The sequence below is a fragment of the Chrysemys picta genome, chromosome 4 (assembly GCF_011386835.1).
Source record: "Chrysemys picta bellii isolate R12L10 chromosome 4, ASM1138683v2, whole genome shotgun sequence".
Classification (NCBI taxonomy): domain Eukaryota; kingdom Metazoa; phylum Chordata; order Testudines; family Emydidae; genus Chrysemys; species Chrysemys picta.
The window spans coordinates 92108607-92131815 of NC_088794.1; the positions used below are offsets into that span (position 1 = coordinate 92108607).

The 23209-nt window shown below is 45.1% G+C and overlaps 1 protein-coding gene across 11 annotated transcripts in view; it reads left to right on the top strand.

The window, feature by feature from the left end:
• The window catches only part of TTBK2 (tau tubulin kinase 2), a 314450-nt gene that overhangs the window by 105327 nt on the left and 185914 nt on the right, over positions 1 to 23209 (top strand). For 8 of the 11 annotated variants that reach the window (XM_065595339.1, XM_008169904.3, XM_065595338.1 and 5 more), the window contains one exon: positions 16068 to 16227. In XM_065595339.1, coding sequence (XP_065451411.1) covers positions 16159 to 16227 — 69 coding nt within the window. In that variant the 5' untranslated portion in view covers positions 16068 to 16158. Of the gene's footprint in view, positions 1 to 8708; positions 8767 to 16067; positions 16228 to 23209 lie in introns of those variants that run through there. The other 3 variants (XM_065595341.1, XM_065595337.1, XM_005284631.4) reach the window with 2 other exon arrangements.

Here is a 23209-nt window from a genome sequence, read left to right on the forward strand (position 1 = left end):
GGACTAGTGAAGGAGAAATAGAGCTCACAAACAGGTTTGTGGAGTTGGAAAATGAAGGAGCACAGCAGGTAGTCGCTGAAGGTGAGAGGGCAAGGAAGAAGAGAAGAGCAGCTAGTCCTAAAGGAAGAGGGGAAGAGTCAATGGAGATAACAACACCAAATATGAGCCCCAGGAGGATATGGGATGGGTTGCGGAGGATTGCAAAGGACAATAGAAATTGAGAGGACTTGCAGCCAGAGGGAGCAGGGGATAGACCGGAGAATCTCACCATCACCAGGAAAAGGCAGGTCTACGTGATTGGGGACTCCTTACTGAGAAGAATAGACAGGCCTGTAACTAGAGCTGATCTGGAGAACAGAAGGGTGTGCTGTCTGCCGGGTGCTAAGATATGGGATGTAGACCTGAGGCTGAAGAGAATCCTAACGGGAGTGGGAAAGAATCCACTGATTGTCCTTCATGTGGGAACAAATGATATGGCTAGATTCTCGCTGGAACGTATCAAGGGAGACTATGCCAGGCTGGGGAAGACGCTTAAGAAAATTGAGGCTCAGGTGATCTTCAGTGGGATTCTGCCTGTTCCTAGAGAAGGGCAACAAAGGTGTGACAAGATTATGGCGATCAACAGATGGCTCAGGCAGTGGTGCTATAAGGAGGGCTTTAGGATGTATGGCCACTGGGAAGCATTCATGTACAGAGGACTGTTCTCTCAGGATGGACTTCACCTGAGTAAGGAGGGAAATAGACTTCTAGGATGGAGGCTGGCACAACTGATTAAGAGAGCTTTAAACTAGGAATTTGGGGGAGATGGTTGGGAGATGTCCAGGTAATCTCCTCGTCGGAATTTAACATTGAGAAGGAAGAAAACAAAGTAAGAAAGGATACAGCCGTGGGTATGAGAATGGACATAAGGAGGAAGGGTAGTGAAGATACCAGTCTAGTAGGTGATACTGGCGGTAGAATGTCTGTGCCTAATCAAGTAAAGAATGTCAGTGAAGCCAAACGGCAAAAATTAAGATGTTTCTACAGTAATGCGAGGCGCCTAGCTAACAAAATGGAGGAACTAGAGCTACTGGTCCAGGAAGTGAAACCAGATATTATAGGGATAACAGAAACATGGTGGAATAGTAGTCATGACTGGAGTACAGGTATTGAAGGCTATGTGCTGTTTAGGAAAGTCAGAAATAAAGGCAAAGGTGGTGGAGTAGCATTGTATATCAATGATGAGGTAGACTGTAAAGAAATAAGAAGTGATGGAATGGATAAGACTGAGTCTGTCTGGGCAGAAATCACATTAGGAAAGAAAGCTACTAGAGCCTCCCCTGAGATAGTGCTTGGGGTGTGCTACAGATCGCCGGGATACGATTTGGATATTGATAGAGACCTCTTTAATGTTTTTCATGAAGTAAACACTAATGGGAATTGTGTGAACATGGGAGACTTTAACTTCCCAGATATAGACTGGAAGACAAGTGCTAGTAATAATAGGGCTCATATTTTCCTGGATGCGATAGCTGATGGATTCCTTCACCAAGTAGTTGAAGAACCAACAAGAGGGGATGCCATTTTAGATTTGGTTTTTGTGAGTAGTGAGGACCTCATAGAAGAAATGGTTGTAGGGGACAAACTTGGTTCAAGCGATCATGAGCTAATTCAGTTCAAACTAGATGGCAGGATGAACAAAAATAGATCTGGGACTAGGGTTTTTGATTTTAAAAGGGCTAACCTTAAAGAATTAAGGAAATTAGTTAGGGAAGTGGATTGGGCTGAAGAACTTGTGGATCTAAAGGCGGAGGAGGCCTGGAATTACTTCAATTCAAAGTTGCAGAAACTATCAGAAGCCTGCATCCCAAGGAAGGGGAAAAAAATCATAGGCAGGAGTTGTAGACCAAGCTGGATGAGCAAGCATCTCAGAGAGGTGATTAAGAAAAAGCAGAAAGCCTACAAGGAGTGGAAGATGGGAGGCATTAGCAAGGAAAGCTACCTTTATTGAGGTCAGAAAATGTAGGGATAAAGTGAGAGAGGCCAAAAGCCATGTAGAGTTGGACCTTGCAAAGGGAATTAAAACCAATAGTAAAAGGTTCTATAGCCATATAAATAAGAAAACAAAGGAAGAAGTGGGACCGCTAAACACTGAGGATGGAGTGGAGGTTAAGGATAATCTAGGCATGGCCCAATATCTAAACAAATACTTTGCCTCAGTCTTTAATGAGGCAATGAGGAGCTTAGGGATAATGGTAGGATGACAAATGGGAATGGGGATATAGAGGTAGATATTACCACATCCGAGGTAGAAGCCAAACTCGAACAGTTTAATGGGACTAAATCGGGGGGCCCAGATAATCTTCATCCAAGAATATTAAAGGAACTGTGATAGCCTAATTTTGGCAATTAATTGATCTTTGATTATTAACAGGTAAATATTCCCAATGGCCTGTGATGGGATGTTAGATGGGGTGGGATCTGAGTTACTACAGAGAATTCTTTCCTGGGTGCTGGCTGGTGAGTCTTGCCCACATGCTCAGGGTTTAACTGATCGCCATATTTGGGGTTGGGAAGGAATTTTCCTCTAGGGCAGATTGGCGGAGGCCCTGGAGGTTTTTCGCCTTCCTCTGCAGTGTGAGTCACTTGCTGGAGGATTCTCTGCACCTTGAAGTCTTTAAACCATGATTTGAGGACTTCAGTAACTCAGGCATAGGTTAGGGGTTTGTTACAGGAGTGGGTGGGTGAGATTCTGTGGCTTGCATTGTGCGGGAGGTCAGACTAAATGATCATAATGGTCCCTTCTGACCTTAAAGTCTATGAGTTTGAGTCCTGCCGTTCTTATTCCTTTTTTTCTGTCTGGGATAGAACTCATTTAGGGTGTCAATATTTTAAACTCTATTGGGAGGATCAGCGGATCTGAGATGCAGGATATTGTTATGCTGGAAGGTGTTAATGGCTGCCATCAACTGGTTCTTTGATCTATAAACAGTTACAGAAGTGGTTGAAACTGCTGGGTGTGCTAACCAGATGCAGGGGACTTCGTGTATTCTCTGTTTCCCCACTCTGGTTTTCAGATTTTCATTAAAATCAATAGTATTCTGCCCACTGTTGCCTGGAAAGTTTCCTGAAAAATTGGAATAGATTGGATGTGGTGGTCAAAAATTATCATGTTATAGCCAACAGACAGAAATTCCGCCAAGTTGAGTGTAGAACCTCACTTCACTGGGCCAACCAGTCCACAGCTGCAACCCTCTATCTGTGTACTATTAGGTCTTCACTGCCAACGTTCACGTGGAGCTGTGGAGAAATCTTCCAGATTAGTTGATTTCCCCCCCCTTGAGAGAAACACAGATTACTTAAAGACAGGTTTCAGAGTAGCAGCCGTGTTAGTCTGTATCCGCAAAAAGAACAGGAGTACTTGTGGCACCTTAGAGACTAACAAATTTATTAGAGCATAAGCTTCCGTGGACTACAGCCCACTTCTTCAGATGCTCCGAAGAAGTGGGCTGTAGTCCACGAAAGCTTATGCTCTAATAAATTTGTTAGTCTCTAAGGTGCCACAAGTACTCCTGTTCTTTTTACAGATTACTTAAGAGGCTTGTCCAAGAGCTTGTGATTTTGGACTGTGTTGGTTCAATGTATTTTCCCAAAAAGCCTAGCCATCAGCATTCCTTAACTGTAAAGGCTGGGAGAACGTGTTCCCCTGTTGGACAATTGACAGATCAAGTAATACAAATAAATAGTAGTACTAGTAAGGACAGTACATTATAGAGTGTCAAAACATCAATCTTTTTGGAGTTCCTAGGGTTCATGATAAATGACTCAGTCTCTGACTTTTATCTCCAACAGAATCGACTCCTCCAATATGTAAAATGGTTATGGATGTAAGAAATGTTATTCTGATTATATGGTCCCAGTTCTGAACCATTAGAAGTTGTTGCACGGTTGTGTCATCATCAAAAAAGGGCCAATCAGCCAATGAAAATGTATCTTAGGACTACTGGTGTTTACATCATGTTTTGATAACACTTAACCCTTCTCTTATGCTGCATGTTTTCAAAGAGCTCTAGAAATATTCGTTATTGTAATACTGTTTATTTTAGGAACTGGTAAAATTGGCCTATGCTTCAAATGTTGGAAAGTGCATGCTCAATGTAAACAAGCAAAGAAATGGTTTCTTTACGGAAAGCTTCCATGGGAGATAAATTAGAATAAAAACTGTATGATAAAAATTGAGCTATCCTCTTCTAGCTTAGTAGATAACAATACACCGAAACATAGCTTCCTGGCCAGTAAGATTTTTTTTTTTTTATGGCTGTCGATTAATTGCAGTTAACTCACATGATTAACTCAAAAAATGCATCATGATTAATCGTACTGTTAAACAATAGAATACCAATTGAAATGTATTAAATATTTTTGGATGTTCTTCTACATTTTCAAAAATATTGATTTCTGTTACAACACAGAATACAAAGTGTAAGTGCTCACTTTATATTTTTTTATTACAAATATTTGCACTGTAAAAATGATAAAATAGTATTTTTCAGTTCACCTCATACAAGTACTGTAGTGCAATCTCTTTATCGTGAAAGTGCAACTTACAAATGTAGATTTTTGTTTTGTTACATAACTATGTAAAACTTCAGAGCCTACAAGTCCACTCAGTCCTACTTCTTGTTCAGCCAATTGTTAAGACAAACAAGTTTGTTTTACATTGACGGGAGATACTGCTGCCTGCTTCTTATTTACAATGTCCCCTGAAAATGAGAATGGGCATTCGCATGTCACTTTTGTAGCCAGCATTTCAAGGTATTTACGTGTCAGATATGCTAAAAATTTGTTTGCCCCTTCATGCTTCGGCCACCATTCCAGAAGACGTACTTCCATGCTGATCATGCTCATTAAAAAAATAATGCATTAATTAAATTTGTGACTGAACTCCTTGGGGGAGAATTGTATGCCTCCTGCTTTGTTTTACCCAGCACATGTTTGTTTTAAGAACACTTTCACAGCAGATTTGATACAACGCAAAGAAGCTACCAATCTGAGATTTCTAAAAATAGTTACCGCACTCAACCCAAGGTTTAAGACTCTGAAGTGCCTTCCAAAATCTGAGAGGGATGAAGTGTGGAGCTTGCTTTCAGAAGTCTTAAAAGAGCAACACTCCGATGTGGAAAGTACAGAACCTGAGCCATCAAAAAAGAAAATCAACCTTCTGCTGGTGGCATCTGACTTGGATGATGAAAATGAACATGCGTCAATCCGCTCTGCTTTGGATCATTATCAAGCAGAATCTGTCATCAGCAAGGACGCATGTCCTCTGGAATGGTAGTTGAAGCATGAAGGGACATATGAATCTTTAGCGCATCTGGCATGTAAATATCTTGCGACACTGGCTACAACAGTGCCATGCAAACGCCTGTTCTCACTTTCAAGTGACATTGTAAACAAGAAGTGGGCAGCATTATTTCCTGCAAATTGTAACCAAACTTGTTTATCTGAGTGATTGGCTGAAGTAGGACTGAGTGGACTTGTAGGCTCTAAAGTTTTACATGGTTTTATTTTTGAATGCAGGTTTTTTTTTTTTTTTGTACATAATTCTACAAGGACTTAGGGGTTACAGTGGACGAGAAGCTGGATATGAGTCAACAGTGTCCCGTTGTTGCCAAGAAGGCTAACAGCATTTTGGGCTGTATAAGTAGGGGCATTGCCAGCAGATCGAGGGATGTGATCACTCCCCTCTATTCGACATTGGTGAGGCCTCATCTGGAGTACTGTGTCCAGTTTTGGGCCCCACACTACAAGAAGGATGTGGAAAAATTGGAAAGAGTCCAGCGGAGGGCAACAAAAATGATTAGGGGGCTGGAGCACATGACTTATGAGAGGCTGAGGGAACTGGAATTGTTTAGTCTGCAGAAGAGAAGAATGAGGGTGGATTTAGTAGTTGAAAGCAACTACCTGAAAGGGGGTTCCAAAGAAGATGGATCTAGACTGTTCTCAGTGGTTAGCAGATGATAGAACAAGGAGTAAGGTCTCAAGTTGTAGTGGGGGAGGTTTAGGTTGGATATTAAGAAAAACTTTTTCACTAGGAGGGTGGCGAAGCATTGGAATGGGTTACCTAGGGAGGTGGTGGAATCTCCTTCCTTAGAGGTTTTTAAGGTCCGGCTTGACAAAGCCCTGGCTGGGATGACTTAGTTGGGAATTGGCCCTGCTTTGAGCAGGGGTTTGGACTAGATGACCTCCTGAGGTCCCTTCCAACCCTAATATTCTATGATTTGTAAGTTCAACTTTCATGATAAAGAGATTGCACTACAGTACTTGTATTAGGTGAATTGAAAAATACAATTTCTTGTTTTTTACAGTGCAGATATTTGTAACAAAAAATAGGGCTGTCAATTAACTGCCTTTAACATCTGCGATTAATGCACAGCACAATTAATGCGTTAATTTTTTTAATGTGCGTTAATCACAGACCTATGGGCCGGAGGGCTGCATGAGCTGCTCCGAAAAACCTATCTGGTCAGGTGCAGTAACACAAGCCGCCACCAGAGGACAGGAAGAGGAGGCTACAGAAAGTAAGTCAGTTCTCATCCCTGCATTTTCAAAGTTAAAACAAGATGGCCAGGGGCTCGCCGGAGCAGGGCCCCCCATTGCAGATCTCACCCAAACCGCCCTCCCTGTGTTGCCCACAGCTCGGGATGAACACCGTGCCGCCCTCAGCTGGGGCTGACCTCTCCCCCTGTGCTACCTAGGACTGGGACTGACTAGGGTTACCATATCTATTAAATAAAAAAAGAGGACCCTCCATGGGCCCTGGCCCCGCCCATTTCCCCAACCCCAGTCCCGCCCCAACTCCGCCCCTTCCCCGCCCTAACTCCGCTCCCTCCCACTCCCAGCCACGCGGAAAGGGCTGCCCCAGGCTACCGGCTTCACGGTTTGCCGGGCAGCCCCCAAACCCTGCGCCCCCGACCGGCGCTTCCCCAGCACAGCTGGAGCCCGGGAGGGGAAGCGCCCAGCCGGGGGCGCAGGGTCTGGAGGCTGCCCGGCAAACCGTGAAGCCGGTAGCGCTTGGGCTTCGGGCAGCCCCCTTGCCTCCGGACCCTGCGCCCCCAGCCGGGCACTTCCCGTCCCGGACTCCGGCGGCGCAGGGTCCGGAGGCAAGGGGGCTGCCCGAAGCCCAAGCGCTACCGGCTTCGGGCAGCCCCCATGCCCGGCTCTTAAACAGAGCCGAAGAGTCAGGGGAGGAGCAGAGCCGCCATTTTCCCGGACATGTTCGGCTTTTTGGCAATTCCCCCCGGACGGGGGTTTGAGCGCCGAAAAGCCGGACATGTCCGGGGAAAAAGAGGACGTATGGTAACCCTAGGACTGACTCCCATCCCAACTCAGGGGTAGACTCCCACCCCCGAGCCCCCTGTCTCCCGCAGCTGGGGCTGACCCCTCCCTCCTGTGCCACCCAGGGCTGGGGCTAAGCCTCCTGTGCCATCCGCAGCTGGGGCTGACCCCAAGCCCCATGCTGCCTGCAGCTGGGGTTGAACCTGCCCCCCCTCAGCTCCACACTGCCCATGGCTGGGGCTCAATCCTCACCCCCCCCCCCCAGTCCTGTGCTGCCCACAGCGGAGGCTGATCTCCCCGCCCCCGAGCTCCATGCCTCCCTGGCTGAGGCCGATTTCCCCCCCTCTCCCCAGCTCTGCTCTGCCCAGGGGTCAGCTCTGAAGCCATCACTGCCCACCAGGAACAAATTTCTCCACTTTCCTGCTAGCGGGCATTGCTGCCTTCAGCTGATTCCCAGGCAGCAGCCACCTCTCTCCACTTTGCTCTGCCTTGCAGCCGGGACAAATGCCCAGTTTTGGCAAAGAAGTAGGGACGGCCGGGACAGAGCTGAAAAAGGGGACTATCCTAGCCAAAACGGGAAGTATCAGCACCCTAGCCAACTCGGGCCCTATTGTTTCCAGCCGGCCCCTCACTCCCGGGACCAACCCCTCTGCGTTGTGCCCCATTGCCCCTAGCTGGCCGCTCACTCCGGGAGTACCCCATAAAGAACATGGCCTGGCGAGCTCAACCTCCGTGCACCAGCCTCTCCTCCCATGCAATAGGAGTCCCTGAGGTAAAATCCACCCTCCCTTGCAAAAAAGGGCTCACTCAGCTGAAGGGAGCCCACCTAGCTCAATAAAAGGAGGCAAGCCTGTGAGCCCAGTACCAGAAACCATCCTTCCAGAAGCAGCAGCAAGACACCTTCGTCACCCTCCTCCTGCACAAGTCATTGCTTACTTCTCCCTTCCCTGTCCTCCCCCAACACTGAATGCTTATTTGTCTGAGTGATTGGCTGAACAAGAAGTAGGACTGAGTGGACTTGTAGGCTCTAAAGTTTTACATTGTTTTATTAAGTGCAGTTATTATTTTTTTAACATAATTCTACATTTGTAAGCCCAACTTTCATGATAAAGAGATTGCACTACAGTACTTCAGTGAGGTGAACTGAAGTTGCTTTTTTGCAGTACAGATGTTTATAATAAAAAATATAAATTGAGCACTGTACACTTTGTATTTTGTGTTGTAATTGAAATCAATATATTTGAAAATGTAGAAAACATCCAAAAATATTTAAATGGTATTTTATTATTGTTTAACAGTGCAATTAAGCACAATAAATTTTTTTAATTGTGATAAAAAATTGTAATCACTTGAGAGCCCTAATTTTTGTTTTGTTTTGCTCTTTAGGTGGATTTTTGGGATTAATAAGTAATCACACTAGTTTGCTTGATTTGGAAGTAACTCTTGGTTGTAAGTAAATCCAGATTCAGTTGTTTTGTTTTTTTTTATATTTATGAGCAAGCAATTGACTCTGTCAAGCAGTACTCAGAACCTGAATTCTTTAGAACAGCAGTTCTCAACCTGGGGGAAGGCGTAAATCAAAGTTTCTAAGAGATTGTGGCAAGCCTTCTCACTCACTCTAATTTGGTCTGGCCACCACTCTGTCATGACCAAGGTGGAGAGGCCGAGCTAAATTTGAGTGAGAGGCATTGGTGCTTGGAGTCACAACACCAACTATCACTCTTTGATGCTGAAATTGAGAAATAGTGCCCTGAAAACTTTTTGGATATTAAGGTATGTGCTTTTAAATCCTAGCCTGTGCACAGTTAGACAGCAAGATCAAAGGACTAATTTATTTAAAGTAGACTCCCCTGTATTGGAATCAATGTATTAATGGCTCCAGTTCCAGCTAGATTACGGGGGAAAGTCCCGTTTTGTAAGGGGGAGAGAGGGACTCCAAGGTTGTTGTTTTGTGTGTGTCTTTTTAAAGGTTGGGGGGCATGATTCTAAAAAGGGTTGAGAATTCCTGCTTTAGAAGGATTCCTTCTGTGTGTGTGTGTGTGTGTGTGTGTGTGTGTGTGTGTGTGTGTGTGTGTGTGGTGTTTTTTTTGGGAGGGGGGAACATTTTGTTGCTGAATTCTATTTCAATCTGGAAATTGTGTGGTGGCTTCAAGTGTATGTTGTGCTTTCTTGTTTATTTTTTTTTAAATTAGTGTTGTTTTGATACTAAATTCAATGTATTTAACTTTGTCCTCAAACTGTGAAAGTGCGACAGACTCTTGTAGTGACAACATAACTGTAATGCAGAAGTTGCCAAAAGGGAAGCTGGAGGTTTTGGCAGCTGAATAGGAGACAGTTGGAGCTTTTTGCACCCGTGAGCTTGAGGAAGGAAGACACAAGATTGCATTAATTATGTTTTGTTCTCATTTGGAAGGTTTTCTTCACAACCATTAGGGCTTGTAATTCAGGGTTAAAATATAAGACTAAAATCAGGACCACTGTGATGATGATATAATAAAGATGTATATCCTACCTTTTGGAATGACTAATGCAATTCTGGTTACAAAAGGTGGATGGAAATCTTGAGTCCTTATGCACATTGCATTTTTGTACAAATTCATGTATTCCCAAGTTAAATTTATTCTGCAGTCTAAATAGTGTGTTAGAGGAAAGTTGTTGTTCATTGCATAGTCATATGTTGCATTGCATTTGGCTCATTCACTTACAAGATTTATCAGGTCATCTTATAGTTCAAGAGAATTTTAATACTGAACAGTGTTATTACTAGGGCCCTACCAAATTCACAGTCCATTTCGGTCAGTTTCCCGGTCATAGGATTTTAAAAATTGTTAATTTCATGATTTCAGCTATTGAAATCTGAAATTTCATGGTGTTGTAATTGTAGGGGTCCTGACCCAAAAAGAAGTTGTGGGGTGGTCGCAAGGTTATTGTAGGGGGGGTTGAAGTATTGCTACCCTTAGTTCTGCGCTGCTGCTGGTGGGGTGCTACCTTCAGAGCTGGGTGCCTGACCAAAAGCCGCCACTCTCCGACCACCCAGCTTTGAATGCAGTGCAGAAGTAAGAGTGGCAATACCACGACCCCCTTAAAATAACCTTCAAACCCCCTGTCCCCCACAACTCTTTTGGGTCAGGACCCCCAGTTTGAGAAACGCTGGTCTCCCCTGTGAAATCTGGTCTTTTGTGTGATTTTACTCTATACTATACAGATTTCACAGTGTGTGAGGTGTTTGTTTTTCATGGCCATGAATTTGGTAGGGCCCTAGTTATTACTTTATCATTAAATCTGTTGAAAAGAGACCTCTTGCCCATAGAATTAGTCCTATCAAAACAGTGTTGAGATATTCTATACACGTGGAAAAACTTCTATTGCTGTTGGCCATAAAATAGACATCTTAATACCATTGTATTTGACAGATCAGGAGTAACACCAAATGTATCTGCAGCAATATAAAGGTGTACCATGTACAGCTCTATGGCTGTACGTATTGGTGGTGTTGCATTTGATGCAAATTAATGATGCTGCATTAAATGCAGTCAGGATCCAGAGTGTGAACAGAGTTCAGCACTCAGAAAGGTTCATTGTCATTAAGGCTAAGATTTTTGTCATGGTTATTTTTAGTAAAAGTCACGCAGCAGGGTGCCTGGGGGGGAGCAGGGGGAGCGGCCGCTCCCCTGAGCACTCACTCGGCTCTTTCCAGCACGTCCGGGTGTTCGGGCTCTGCTGCCTGCATCTTGCATTGGCAGCTCCTGCTCCCCCCACCCTCGTTTTGTGGTGGCCGAGTGACGCTCCTCCCTGTGCCCGCTGGGGGGCGCCTGCTACCTTGCGGCTCCAGCACGGGTTTCCCACAGGCAGCTCCAGGTCTTCGCTGTTGGGTAATTCGGCGCGACGGGTTCTTTATGACTTCCATGACCTCGTGACATAAATGTAGCCTTAATTATCATACATGTGATAAATTGTAATTGAAATATGGTATTCAGTCAGGATTGGTAGCAGTATTGATATAAAACTGTAAAACTGCTTGCTTCATAACACCTTAATTTCACAGTTTAGTAATTTTAGGCTGACATGGTTGGTGTCTGTCCAGTAGTAATTTTTATTTGCAAGTTTGAGCAAAATACTTACTGCTATTTTGGGGTTATCGGGACAGTGAATGGAATACTTTCCCCATTGTAAAGAAATTTGAACTACGCCTTTTTGAACAGGGCAGACAGCAAAACTGAAGCCTCAAACTGGGCATGGGCATGTTACGTAGTAAGGATAATTTACTTTGCTTCGTGTGTTGAAGGGGGAAGAATAAAGATTAAAGTTAATGAAAAATCACTGAGACTGCTCAGTGGGCATCTAATTTGAGAAGAATTTAATGGAGCGCTGCCCCTTTTATGACATTATTACAAGTTTTCTCTGCCCAGCCCTGACCTGTTTAGTCCTTGTCTACATTATGGAGCTTTTATTTAAAAAAAAATCCATTGTTTGTAACATTGGTTAGTAACATTGGAGCTTTAGTACAAATGACTCTCTGGCATCCTTTTTCAACATAACTTCAGTATGACCTTTTCTAATGGGGGAGTAGAAAATTTACTGGCATTACTCTGTGGGTGTAATACCAGATTAAATCACTGTGTGGGGATACTCCTGAATAAAAGTAGCCTTCATTCGTTTTATCTTAATTCACTTGAATTAAATTAAACAAAATTAAGACTACTTTTATTCTGAGTGAGAGCATCCACACAGGGACTTAATCCTGTTTAAATTCATACTTTTTGTTAATCCAGACTAATGTTCCAGTGTAGACAAAGCCTTAGACTTGTTTAGAGTAAGTTTAACTGACAGTGTTGAAAGCAAAAAGCTCCATGCTGGGGTCTCAAGGTTGCTTGTACAAGTACGGTTGAAAACATGTTAGCAGGGGTGGAAAATTTTTGTAAAAGGTTCCTTATGTAGACAAGGCTACTGGGGCTGTTGAAAAGACCACTTGAATCAGGGAGGCACATGCAACTGACAGTATGAAGGTGAGAGATCACACTGCCGCCTCCCTGCCCCTGGGACACAGACTCAGAGGTGAGGCTGCACCCGACCGTGGCACAGCACAAGGCCTGGACCTGCCCCAGAAACACCCAGGAGTCCTGCCCCTCTGCACTAGGTGCACCAGGTGTGGGGCAGACAGGCTCAACTAGTCAGGATCCAAGTGTGGAAGGGCTCAGTGTGGGGGGGGATCCAGGGGTGGGGTGGGAGGATTCTGTGTGGGACAATCTGGGTGCAGGCAGCTCATTGAGGGGGTCTAGGTGTGGGGGGATCTGGATGCACAGAGGCTTGTTGGGGGGGTTCCAGATGCAGGGGCAATGGGACTCTGGAGGAGCTTCCAGGTGAAAGTGGTTGGGGTTCAGCAGAGGGGTCTGGTTGTGGGGGGTCTCAGCAGGCGAGTCTCAGTGCTGAGGGGGTGGGGCTTGGTGGGGTAGGGGTCTGGGTGCAGCTAGTTGGGGGGTCAGTGGTATGAGGGTCTGAGTGTGGGGCTTGTCAGGGTGGTGATCTGGAGATGGGGGGGGGTCTGGGTGCAGGGGGGCTCCAGATGCAGGGGTTGAGATTCAGTGGGGTGGGATTTAGGTATGGAGGGCTAGGGGGGTTCTGGGTGTACGGAATGAGGCTTGGTGGGCATATCTGGGAGGTCCAGATGCATGGAGGTTGGGCGGATGGGTGAGCAGCTCCCGTGCATAATGACCCTTCCCCCTGCAGCTGAGGAGCGACGGGGGCAGGAAGCAGGGGAGGATGCTGAGCTTCCTGCAGCTGGGGGAGGTTTCTGGGGGTGGGTCTGACACAGCCTCAGCCACTCCTTGCAGGGGAAGAGGAAGTCCCATCCTCTCCTGCCTCCAGCCCATCCGGGACTAGCAGCTGATTCCGGCTCAGGGTAGTAGCCACTGGCTGGGGTGTTCCCAGCCCTGCAGTGATTTACCTCTCTGCCAGCTGCTCTGGGTGCCTGAAACCATGTACCCGCACAGCTAGGGAGTGGTGCGTGACTGCTCTTGCTGCTTCCCGCTGCTTTCCTGTCAGAAAATCATTTTTCTGCAGGGAAGCAAATAAATCTCTGTGGGACATGAATTCTGCCCACGTGCAGTGGTGCAGAATTCCCCCAGGAGTAAAATTCTAAGCTTGTAATGAACAAGGAAGGGGTTTAAAAAATTCCATCTTTTTTTCTGTAACCTTTTAAAAAAATTCTCTTGCCAAACCATAGTAGCAGCAAATGTGGGAACTGGCTCTCATGTGCCCATTCATCTGAATGAGGAGTTAACTTCAAAGCCTAATTGGGAACATTACCATTGTTCTATTAAGAACAAACAAACAAAAAATCAAAACCTCAAACAAATACTAAGAAGTTAAATGTGCACAACAACAACATGTGTTAGAACATAAGAATGGCCATACTGGGTCAGACCAAAGGTCCATCCAGCCCAGTATCTTGTCTGACTACAGTGGTTCAATGCCAGGTGCCCCAGAGGGAGTGAACCTAACAGGTAATGATCAAGTGATCTCTCTCCTGCCATCCATCTCCACCCTCTAACAAACAGAGGCGAGGGACACCATTCCTTACCCATCCTGGCTAATAGCCATTAATGGACTTAATCTCCATAAATTTATCTAGTTCTCTTTTAAACCCGGTTATAGTCCTTGCCTTTCCAATCTCCTCAGGCAAGGAGTTCCACAGGTTGACTGTGCACTGTGTGAAGAAGAACTTCCTTTTATTTGTTTTATACCTGCTGCCCATTAATTTCATTTAGTGGCCCCTAGTTCTTATATTATGGGAACAAGTAAATAACTTTTCCTTATCCACTTTCTCCACACCACTCATGATTTTATATACCTCTATCATATCCCCCCTTAGTCTCCTCTTTTCCAAGCTGAAAAGTCCTAGCCTCTTTAATCTCTCCTCATATGGGACCCGTTCCAAACACCTAATCATTTTAGTTGTCCTTCTCTGAACCTTTTCTAATGCCAGTATATCTTTTTTGAGATGAGGAGACCACATCTATATGCAGTATTCAAGATGTGGGCGTACCATGGATTTATATAATGGCAATAAGATATTCTCCGTCTTATTCTCTATCCCTTTTTTAATGATTCCTAACATCCTGTTTGCTTTTTTGACTGCCGCTGCATACTGTGTGGATGTCTTCAGAGAAGTATCCACGATGACTCCAAGATCTCTTTCCTGTATCTAAATTAGCCCCTCCCCCATCATATTGTATGTATAATTGGGGTTATTTTTTCTAATGTGCATTACTTTACATTTATCCACATTAAATTTCATTTGCCATTTTGTTGCCCAATCACTTAGTTTTGTGAGGTCTTTTTGAAGTTCTTCATTCCTAACAATATATAGGAGTGGCAAGTTTAGACTAGGAAATAGGTTGTGCTTAAAAATTGTAAACATAATTTTGCACTTCAGGTAGACAGAGGGCTTGTCTACAAAGGAAAGTAATATTGGTATAAGCGAAGGTGTGAATTTAAACCACAGAACTATATTGGTGTAACTCCACATGTTGACACAGTTATTCTGATATAAGAGGGCCTTTTTTGTTTTAGCTTATGGATGATCTTTGGAAGGGTTTAAACTAAACAAAAAAAAAGTGTGATTCTTATTCTGGAATAGGTGTGTCCACTGGGGGAGTTAAACTGGTATAACTATACTATAACTATGTAGACAAGCCCATAATTTATCAACTTTAAAAACATATTAGCTCAAGAGTTCTCAAATTGGGGGTCACGAGGTTATTACGTGGGGGGTTGCGAGCTGTCAGCCTCCAGCCTAAACCCCGCTTCACCTCCACAATTTATAATAGTGTTAAATATTTTAAAAAACTTTTTTTTAATTTATGAGAGGAGTTGTACTCAGAGGCATGTGAAAGGGGGCACCAGTACAAAAGTTTGAGAACCACTGTATTAGCCCATCGTGGTTAATCATATCGGGAGCCATTGATTTAATTGGGAATTGGACTGGGCTTCAAGATACCACATTTATATCACTGTATAAAAATCTAAGATAAGATCACCAAAAGTCAGTAAATTCATAAATTAAACTGGCTGCCTTGTTCATGCTTAGAATTTTTTTCATACTTGTATTTTTCTGGCTAAATGTGCAGTTTAATTTGTACTGTTTAATAATATTTATATATATATATATATATATATATATATATATATATAAACAGTACAAATTAAACTGCACATTTAGCCAGAAAAATACAAGTATGAAAAAAATACACCCCCCCCCATCAGAGGCGTAATATACATGATGTCCAACAATGTAGGTACTGTAACTTCTTAATTTTAATTTTATCTTCTTTAATTTCCCCAATTTTTTGTGTGTGACTTTTAATTGTGCAACTTTAAAGTTGCATTTAAATGCAATTTTTTTGCATTTAATGGTGACTTATAGCCATTTCAAACTCCCAGAGTATTCTGATTGCTACAGAATATAGCTTTTGTTTTTGGCTCTTTGCACCTTTAAAATGGTTTCTGTCCATTAAATATCATTTTAGAGCTAGACTTGGGTTAGTTCCAGGTAGAGTTGGCTGAAACCCATTTAAAAAAAAGGGGGGGGATTTTTTTAGTCAAACTTCTGTTAATTGGAAGTTTTCTAAATTTAGTTTTTCTACAGCAGAATGGCCTAGCTCAAATCTGTTATATTAGGAATACAACTGATGCTTAGGGGCCCTTGCATTAATTAATGACATCTGATGTGCTGCTATTTGTTTCTCTAGCCTCAGGTTAAATGGAATCCACCTCTGGGAGCTGGGTGATCTGTACTGACAGAGACTCATCATAGCAGCTCCACCACATCTGGAGATTGCAATGAGTGGGGGAGGGGAGCAGCCAGACATCCTCAGTGTGGGAATCTTGGTCAAAGAAAGATGGAAAGTGGTAAGTATGTCTTGCTTTCATTTCTTCAATTAAAAATTTTTTTTTGCTTAGTACCAAAATGTATATTTATCTGCCCGTACCAAATTCCTCATAAGTCTGATTCCCTTCCCTTTTATTGGACTTCTTCACTAATGCTTACACTGCACGATCACAAAGCCCCAGTCTCTAATGGAAAATGCATTGAATTACCTGATCTCATTTTAAAATGAAGTTCAGTTTTGCATGGATTTAAGAGTTTTTTGCTGGTTGATTAGGATCTGAAAAAACTTGTTTAAACCCAACTGCAAAAACCATTTATCACCAAAGGTCCAGATTCTGAGCTCAGTTAAAAAGGTTTAAATCCTCAGTGAACTCTGGTTACCTCCATTGTTTTAGCGCAGTTTTAAAACGGTCACTGAGCACAGAAGGTGATGATAAATTCATAGTTAGTTTCAGTCCATCATGGAAAAATATTTCCAACAATCTGTGTCTAGTCCACACTGACGAGGAAAAGTACCTTAAATCTCAGTAACGCTGATTCTGGTTTTATAACCAAGTTCCGTCTAAGATGGATTGTTTACCCAGTATAAATGGGGCCTAAGACAAATACATTTAACGTTGTAAAGAAGCATTATTAAGAAAGAGAGCAATTTAATGTAGGTAGAAACTCTAGCAGTAGTTTTAAAATCAGATCATATGCTATAAAAGAGTGTGTCCTGCCTCAATTTTCTCCTTGGTGAAGCAACAATGAGGTCACTTCAACTGTCTGGTCAAAGAGAAGCCAAACGCTGGACTTTACAGCAATATCTCTTCCTTTAATAAAGCCTTCTGAAAGGAGCACTTGTATGGTGGTTTTATAGGCTCTTATTTCAAAGCTCAGACAAAACTTAATAGTCCCAAAACAAAAGTATCTAGGCTCTAGCAGCAGCTCCTTCTACTGTAAGGCAGCCGGCTTCTCCACTTCCTAGAGCAGTGGTTTTCAAACTTTTTTTTTCTGGGGATCCTGTTGAAGAAAATTGTTGATGCCTCTCACCCAATGGAGCTGGGGATGAGGGGCTTGGGGTGTGGGAGGGGCTCAGGGCTGGAGCAGAAGGATGGGGTGCAAGGATGAGGGCCGCAGGATGGGGCCGGGAATGAGGGGTTCAGGGTGTGGGCTGGGGCTCTGGGCAGGGGTGTGGGAGGGGGTCAGGGTTCTGGGCTGGGGGTGCAGACTCTGGGGTGGGGCCGTGGATGAGGGGTTTGGGTGCAGGAAGGGGTTCTGGGTTTGTGGGGAGCTCAGGGCTGGGGCATAGACATACCTCCAGTGGCTCCCGGTCAGCAGTGCAGCTGGGGTGCAGAGGCAGGCTTCCCGCCTTTCCTGACACCATAGGCTGCAGTGTGCCCCAGAAGCGGCCAGCAGCAGGTCTGGCTCCTAGGTGGAGGCATGCAAGTGGATTTGCACGACTTTCACCCACAGGCACTGCCCCCCCCCCATTTCCCATTAGCTGGTTTCTGGCCAATGGGAGTGCAGAGCCGGTGCTTGGGCAGTGCGCGGAACCCTGTGGTCCCCTGCCTAGAAGCCAGACCCACTGTTGGCTACTTCCAGGGCTCAGAGTGGTGTTGAAACAGGTAGGCACTAGCCTGCCTTAGCTGGGCAGCACCGCCGACGGACTTTTAACATCCCCATCAGCAGTGCTGACCAGAGTGACCCAGTGCCTGACATGCTGCGACCCAGTACTGGGTCATGACCCGAAGTTTGAAAAACACTGTCCTAGAGAGTTTTTTTTTTTTTGCAGTATTTCCCCTGCTTGTTTAGGGTCTCTCACAGGCCACCCTGCCTAGAGAGTTTTGTAATCTGCTCACTCTCCCTGCTTTAGGAGCACAGTTTTTGCCTGGCTTAATCTCCCTAAGAGTCCTCTCCTCCCGAGCTTCCTTTCTTCTGAGGAGCCTTGTCTCCAGCTGAGCACTCCCAAGCCTTTTATTAAGCCCAGGAGCTCCTTACTTAACTGCCTTCAAGCTACTTAGTTAATGATCCCCAGGTGAAGCTGGGTTGGATCCTTCCCTTCAGCCTGCCACAGGTAGGCTGGGCACCTGACCCACCCCTTAAAGGCCAGTCCTGTGACACAGATATAATTATGACATCAGGACTGCCTAAAGCCCTAAAGTTTCTTGTGGGCAACTCCTCCCTGTAGCTGCTAATATTCATGTTTTGGGGTAGGAAATTCAGCTAATTAACTCTTTGTACTCAGGATTTCCCTGCAAAATGTGCCAGTGAAAAAGGCAGTAATTAAGAAGTAATGAAGAATTTCAGATTTACCAGACTGCCTGTGATGTAGAATTCTTCACTTGTCTAGTAGGAACTGACATTTTTTTGCTGTGGAAATGCAGTTTTTAATTTTTAAAAATTGTACTTCTAGGAGGTGGAGGGAAGCCTGGTTTTTACATTTATGGTGGCAATATAAATGCTGTTACTGATTTTTTGTTTGTTTGTTTGGGGAGTGGGGAGGAGTGTTCCCAATTCAATGCTTTTCTTTCCCTTTGGAAAATCCCAGAATTTGCTGTGTTAAATAATTCATTGTGTATCTCTAAACATGTAGAAAATGATACATCTGGGAGTTAGGTAAAGATTTGCAGTAGAAGTACATTTTATCAGAATTTTTGATGACTGTATTTTGCTCTTTTTAATCACATAGAGTAGTCACAAACTTATGTGTAATTCAGAGGCAAAAACCTATGTTAATTCAGAGTTCAGGTTGCTTGTTAGTGTGTTTTCCACTTGCAAAAAGTTGAGTTGAGCAAAACCCGAATTTCTAAAAGCCAGGGCATGGCCAACCTTACCTCTGCATTTCCTGGTTTTCAGAAATTTTAATTCTGCTCAACTCCGCTTTCTGCGAGGGGATGACACCACCAAACAAATTTAACTCTGCATTAGTGAGTTCTTTTCTGGTTCAAAAATACAGGAAATTAATGGCAAAGATATATTGTTGGTAGGAGTTAGTAATCTTATACGCATCATGTCCTGCAATTTGCATACTGAGCCAACCAGCCCCCTCTTCCTTCCCCCTCTCTGGGCCCCACCAGCCCTGTTTTGGCACATCTTTCCAGCCATGCCCCTACCCATTCTCTTAATTCCCCCCTCCAACCTGGCCCCCTTCCCACTACTGTACCTATCCACCCCCTGCCTTAAGCAGGAAATGCATCTTCCTGAAGTCTTTACTCCCTGATATACAAATTGTTTCCGTTGCGGTTATTCCCCCATCCCACTCACAATAACCCAACTCACATGGAGAGCCTGGAGTTAAAGACAACATGTTACAGTGGAATGGTATTCCTGGTTGTGTTTCAGAATGGTTGGAGGTTGTGTCGGGGCCGGCAAGAGAAATCACAGACAGGGTTTCTGTTCCAAAATATTGACAGTTTTATGTTTGACAAAGTTCTTCTGACACCTATCCAATAGATTGACTACATATCTGAAAAACAGCGAGGTGTCAGAGCTTGTAATTTTTCTGTGACACACTACACATTTTTTGGTCAACTGTGAACACTCCCATTTCCTGATTAATGTTCTTCCAATACTTATTAATGATTTTCATATTGACACTGTACCAGTTGTGCAGACACTTAGCCATATCACAGAAAACAATAGCATTTCATAAATACAAATGTGATGTGGTCCCAGTCTGCTCTCATACACTGTGTGAGGAGTACACCCAGATCATTTCTGCCTAATGGAATCACAGCAATGTCTGGTAGATCACAATGTCTTAAGTTACTGGTTACGTGCTGCAGACTAGGCAAAACATGATGCCAACGCCCGCCACCTCTTTCCACCCAAATCAGTCTGTAGTCAGCAATCTCCATGTCCTAATGTACTCCTTGCTGTCCTGCAAACTTCTGCACTCTCGTAATCCAAGAATCACCCAGAATCCACGTGTTGTGGCAACCTTGGCAGCACACACCTTCTTTTCCCTCAGAACAAGGGACCTGCACTGTTCTAAACCTACATGTTATATGTCTTTGGAAACATCACGTTAATCTGCCCTTTGATCAGGAAGTGGCCACTTGCTCCCTCCCCCCCCCCCCCGGGGGGCAAATAAAATAATATTCTCAAACAACCAATTCAAATCTTGCCTACCAACTGCCCTAATTTCCTGTCCCCTCTGTACCTGCAACACCTCTTCTTGTCCCTCACTCTCCCCAAGTCCTCTATTTTCAGCTCTTGCCCATCCAATAGAACAAAAATGTTGGTTAATTCACCTGCTGACTATTATGCTGTGTTCACAGTAAATCTCCCCATAAAATGAAAACAAGTTGTATTTTATCAGTGACAACTTGTAGCAAGCAACATGAGTTAAATCTTTATTGCATAGGTGTACAAAAGCTTGAACTAGAAAGGTCAGTGGCCGGGATCACTGGCACAATGGCATTGGTACGTTCTCTTGAACTACCTAGGCAAGCGTGAAAGGGCGGAATCCTTCAAGAGTGCACATCTATATGAGTGAAGAAGTGAATGTGTTCTTAAATACCTTTCTCAGTTTGTGTCCCCAAAGATTTAGTGGATACCATGTACTACATTGGGTAAAACTCAACAGATTGAGACCATTTTGACCTTGATCACATCAGTAGTTAGATCTCTACAAAAAAACCTTCACCTAGAAACTTTTTGAAAAAAAAAAATATATATATATATATATATATATATATATATATATATATTTTAGGCTTATATCTCCTTAACCCCTGGCTCAAGTGACCCCATCTTTGGGTTACTAATCCTACCCAGTACCCTCCAGAGGCACAACAAATTTCAAAGGAATCTGACTAAGCATGTTGATTTTGGAGGACTTAGAAAGGTTGACCTTTAAACAGAAGATATGATACAACCTTAACTAGAATGGTGCTGCTGCACCATCATAATTATATGGAATTTCAGAAGGTCACCAGATTTTAAAAAACTTGTTTAAATTCCATTTGTTTTGTTTTTAATCAATGAAGGCAGGGGAGAACATTTCTAAGCGTGGCTATATTTTGAAAAGTGGCTATAAAATGATATTTTCAGTGTTTTCAATCACATCGTATCTAATTGCCTGCTTTGAAAACACAATATGAGATGTGAAGGTCAAGCTGGTTCTTCTTCGAGTGCTGTCCCGGTGGGTGCTCCAATCCAGGTGATGGTGCGTCCTGGCGCCGTTGATCCGAGATCTTTGGTAGCAGTGTCTGGTCTGGCTGCACGCGCTCAGCTGCTGTCTCATGGTGTTGTTAGGGTCTGCCTGAGCGCGCACGTCCTGCACCCCCCTCAGTTCCTTCGCAACCATCCTTGGCTGAAGGTGGGTGTAGTAGGTCTTAGCCGGGGCTCGACCCTTCTGGGCAGGAGGGGAGCCACACCGACTCACTACTGTGGGAACAAGCAGTCAGTTAGTCCCGAAGCTCCGGCTCTTTGGTGCAGGGCCGGAGCAACCACAGTTAAAGCTCAGGCCCTTGACTGCAGGGGCGGAGCAAACAGTTCAGAGCCCAGGCCCTGGATCAGGGCGGGGCAAACACAGGTAAGCTCAGGCCCTTGTTGGCAGGGGCTGAGCGAGCAAGCAGTTCAGAGCCCAGGCCCTGGATCAGGGCGGGGCAAACACAGTTAAGCTCAAGCCCTTGTTTGCAGGGGGCTGAGCGAGCAAACAGTTCAGAGCCCAGGTAAGGCACGCCTAGGCTTTCTGTAGCCAAGCGTTGGGTGAGGGGGAAACCTGCCACCCGTGAGCGGGGGTTGCAGGGGGGAACGCAGGCCCACCCATTCCACTGCGTTCCAGCCCGGGGCCCTAGCAGCGGTTACTGCCGCTGCTGGTCAGTGGGGTATCCAGACCGCAACACACTGACATAGGCTCACACTCGGTTGCAGCCGGACCGGGGTCGGCTACCCCCGGGCTACTTCCACGATCCCCCTCAAAGCCTACCTCGTTCGTCGCGCCGGGCTCGGGCCAGTCCATCTGCATGGGCTCCTCTCTGCCAGGGCTCGGTGGCAGGTCCGGTAGCTCTGCCGGGAAGTCAGGCCAACGGTCCTCAGGCGGCTCCTCTGGGTAGCAGCAGGGGCGGAGGGGTTCGGGTACAGTCTCACCCTCAGGGTTGGTGGGGTGGGGTTCCCAGGGATTCTCCCAGTGACGGGAGCGGACGGGCTCCGGTGGCTCCTCCTCGTAGCGTGCCTGGGGTAGCTCGGGCCAGCTAGGGTCCAGGCCTCAGTCTTTGGCGGTCTCCTGGCCGGGAGCTCCCGGCCACACGTCTGCTCCCTGCGGTGGCTGGCCGCCGACTGAGCTCTGGCGGCCGGCCTTTATACTTCCTGTCCCGCCCCTTGACTTCCGGGGGGCGGGGACAGGCGGTGGTGGTCCCACCCACTCTGGTGCCTGCACGTGGGCTCCCTCTTCTGGGCAGGAGGGGAGCCACACCGACTCACTACAGTGGGACTTGGGGCAGTGCTCATCTCTTCCCTGGTTACTGTAGGAAATAAGCAGAGAAAAATAGAAATATTTAGCTAGTCATTTCCCAGTTCTCCCTTTCCTTTAGCATAGTTTGTTAGTTTAAAAAAAAAAAGTTCCCCCCTCAAGTTAGTCTCTCATTGAGACTTCCCTGGCCGCTAATACTTTCATTATGCCGGAGTCTCCAGGCTTTAAGAAATGTGGCTCCTGCAAGGAGTCTATGCCGCAATCTGACAAGCACTCACTCCGCTTCAAATGCCTCGTTGAGACACACGTCTCTGCAAAGTGTCTCCACTGTACCAACTTAAAATTTAGAGCTTGCCATGACAGATTTGCAGCTAAAAATGCTTCTCATGGAGAAAGCTCTCCAGCCTCCTATGGAGAAGGGCGGTAAACCCTCTCCCTCATGCTCCCCTGCCAAGTCAGAACTGACCGGGAGTGTGGCTTCACCCTCTCACGTGAAGAGGCAGGAAGCCCTAATGTCTCCTCTCAGAGACACTCAAAAGGGTAAAGGATCTCCTGCAAGGTCTTTACCCTTGGTGCTGACAGCGCCGAGAGCAGGCAACTCT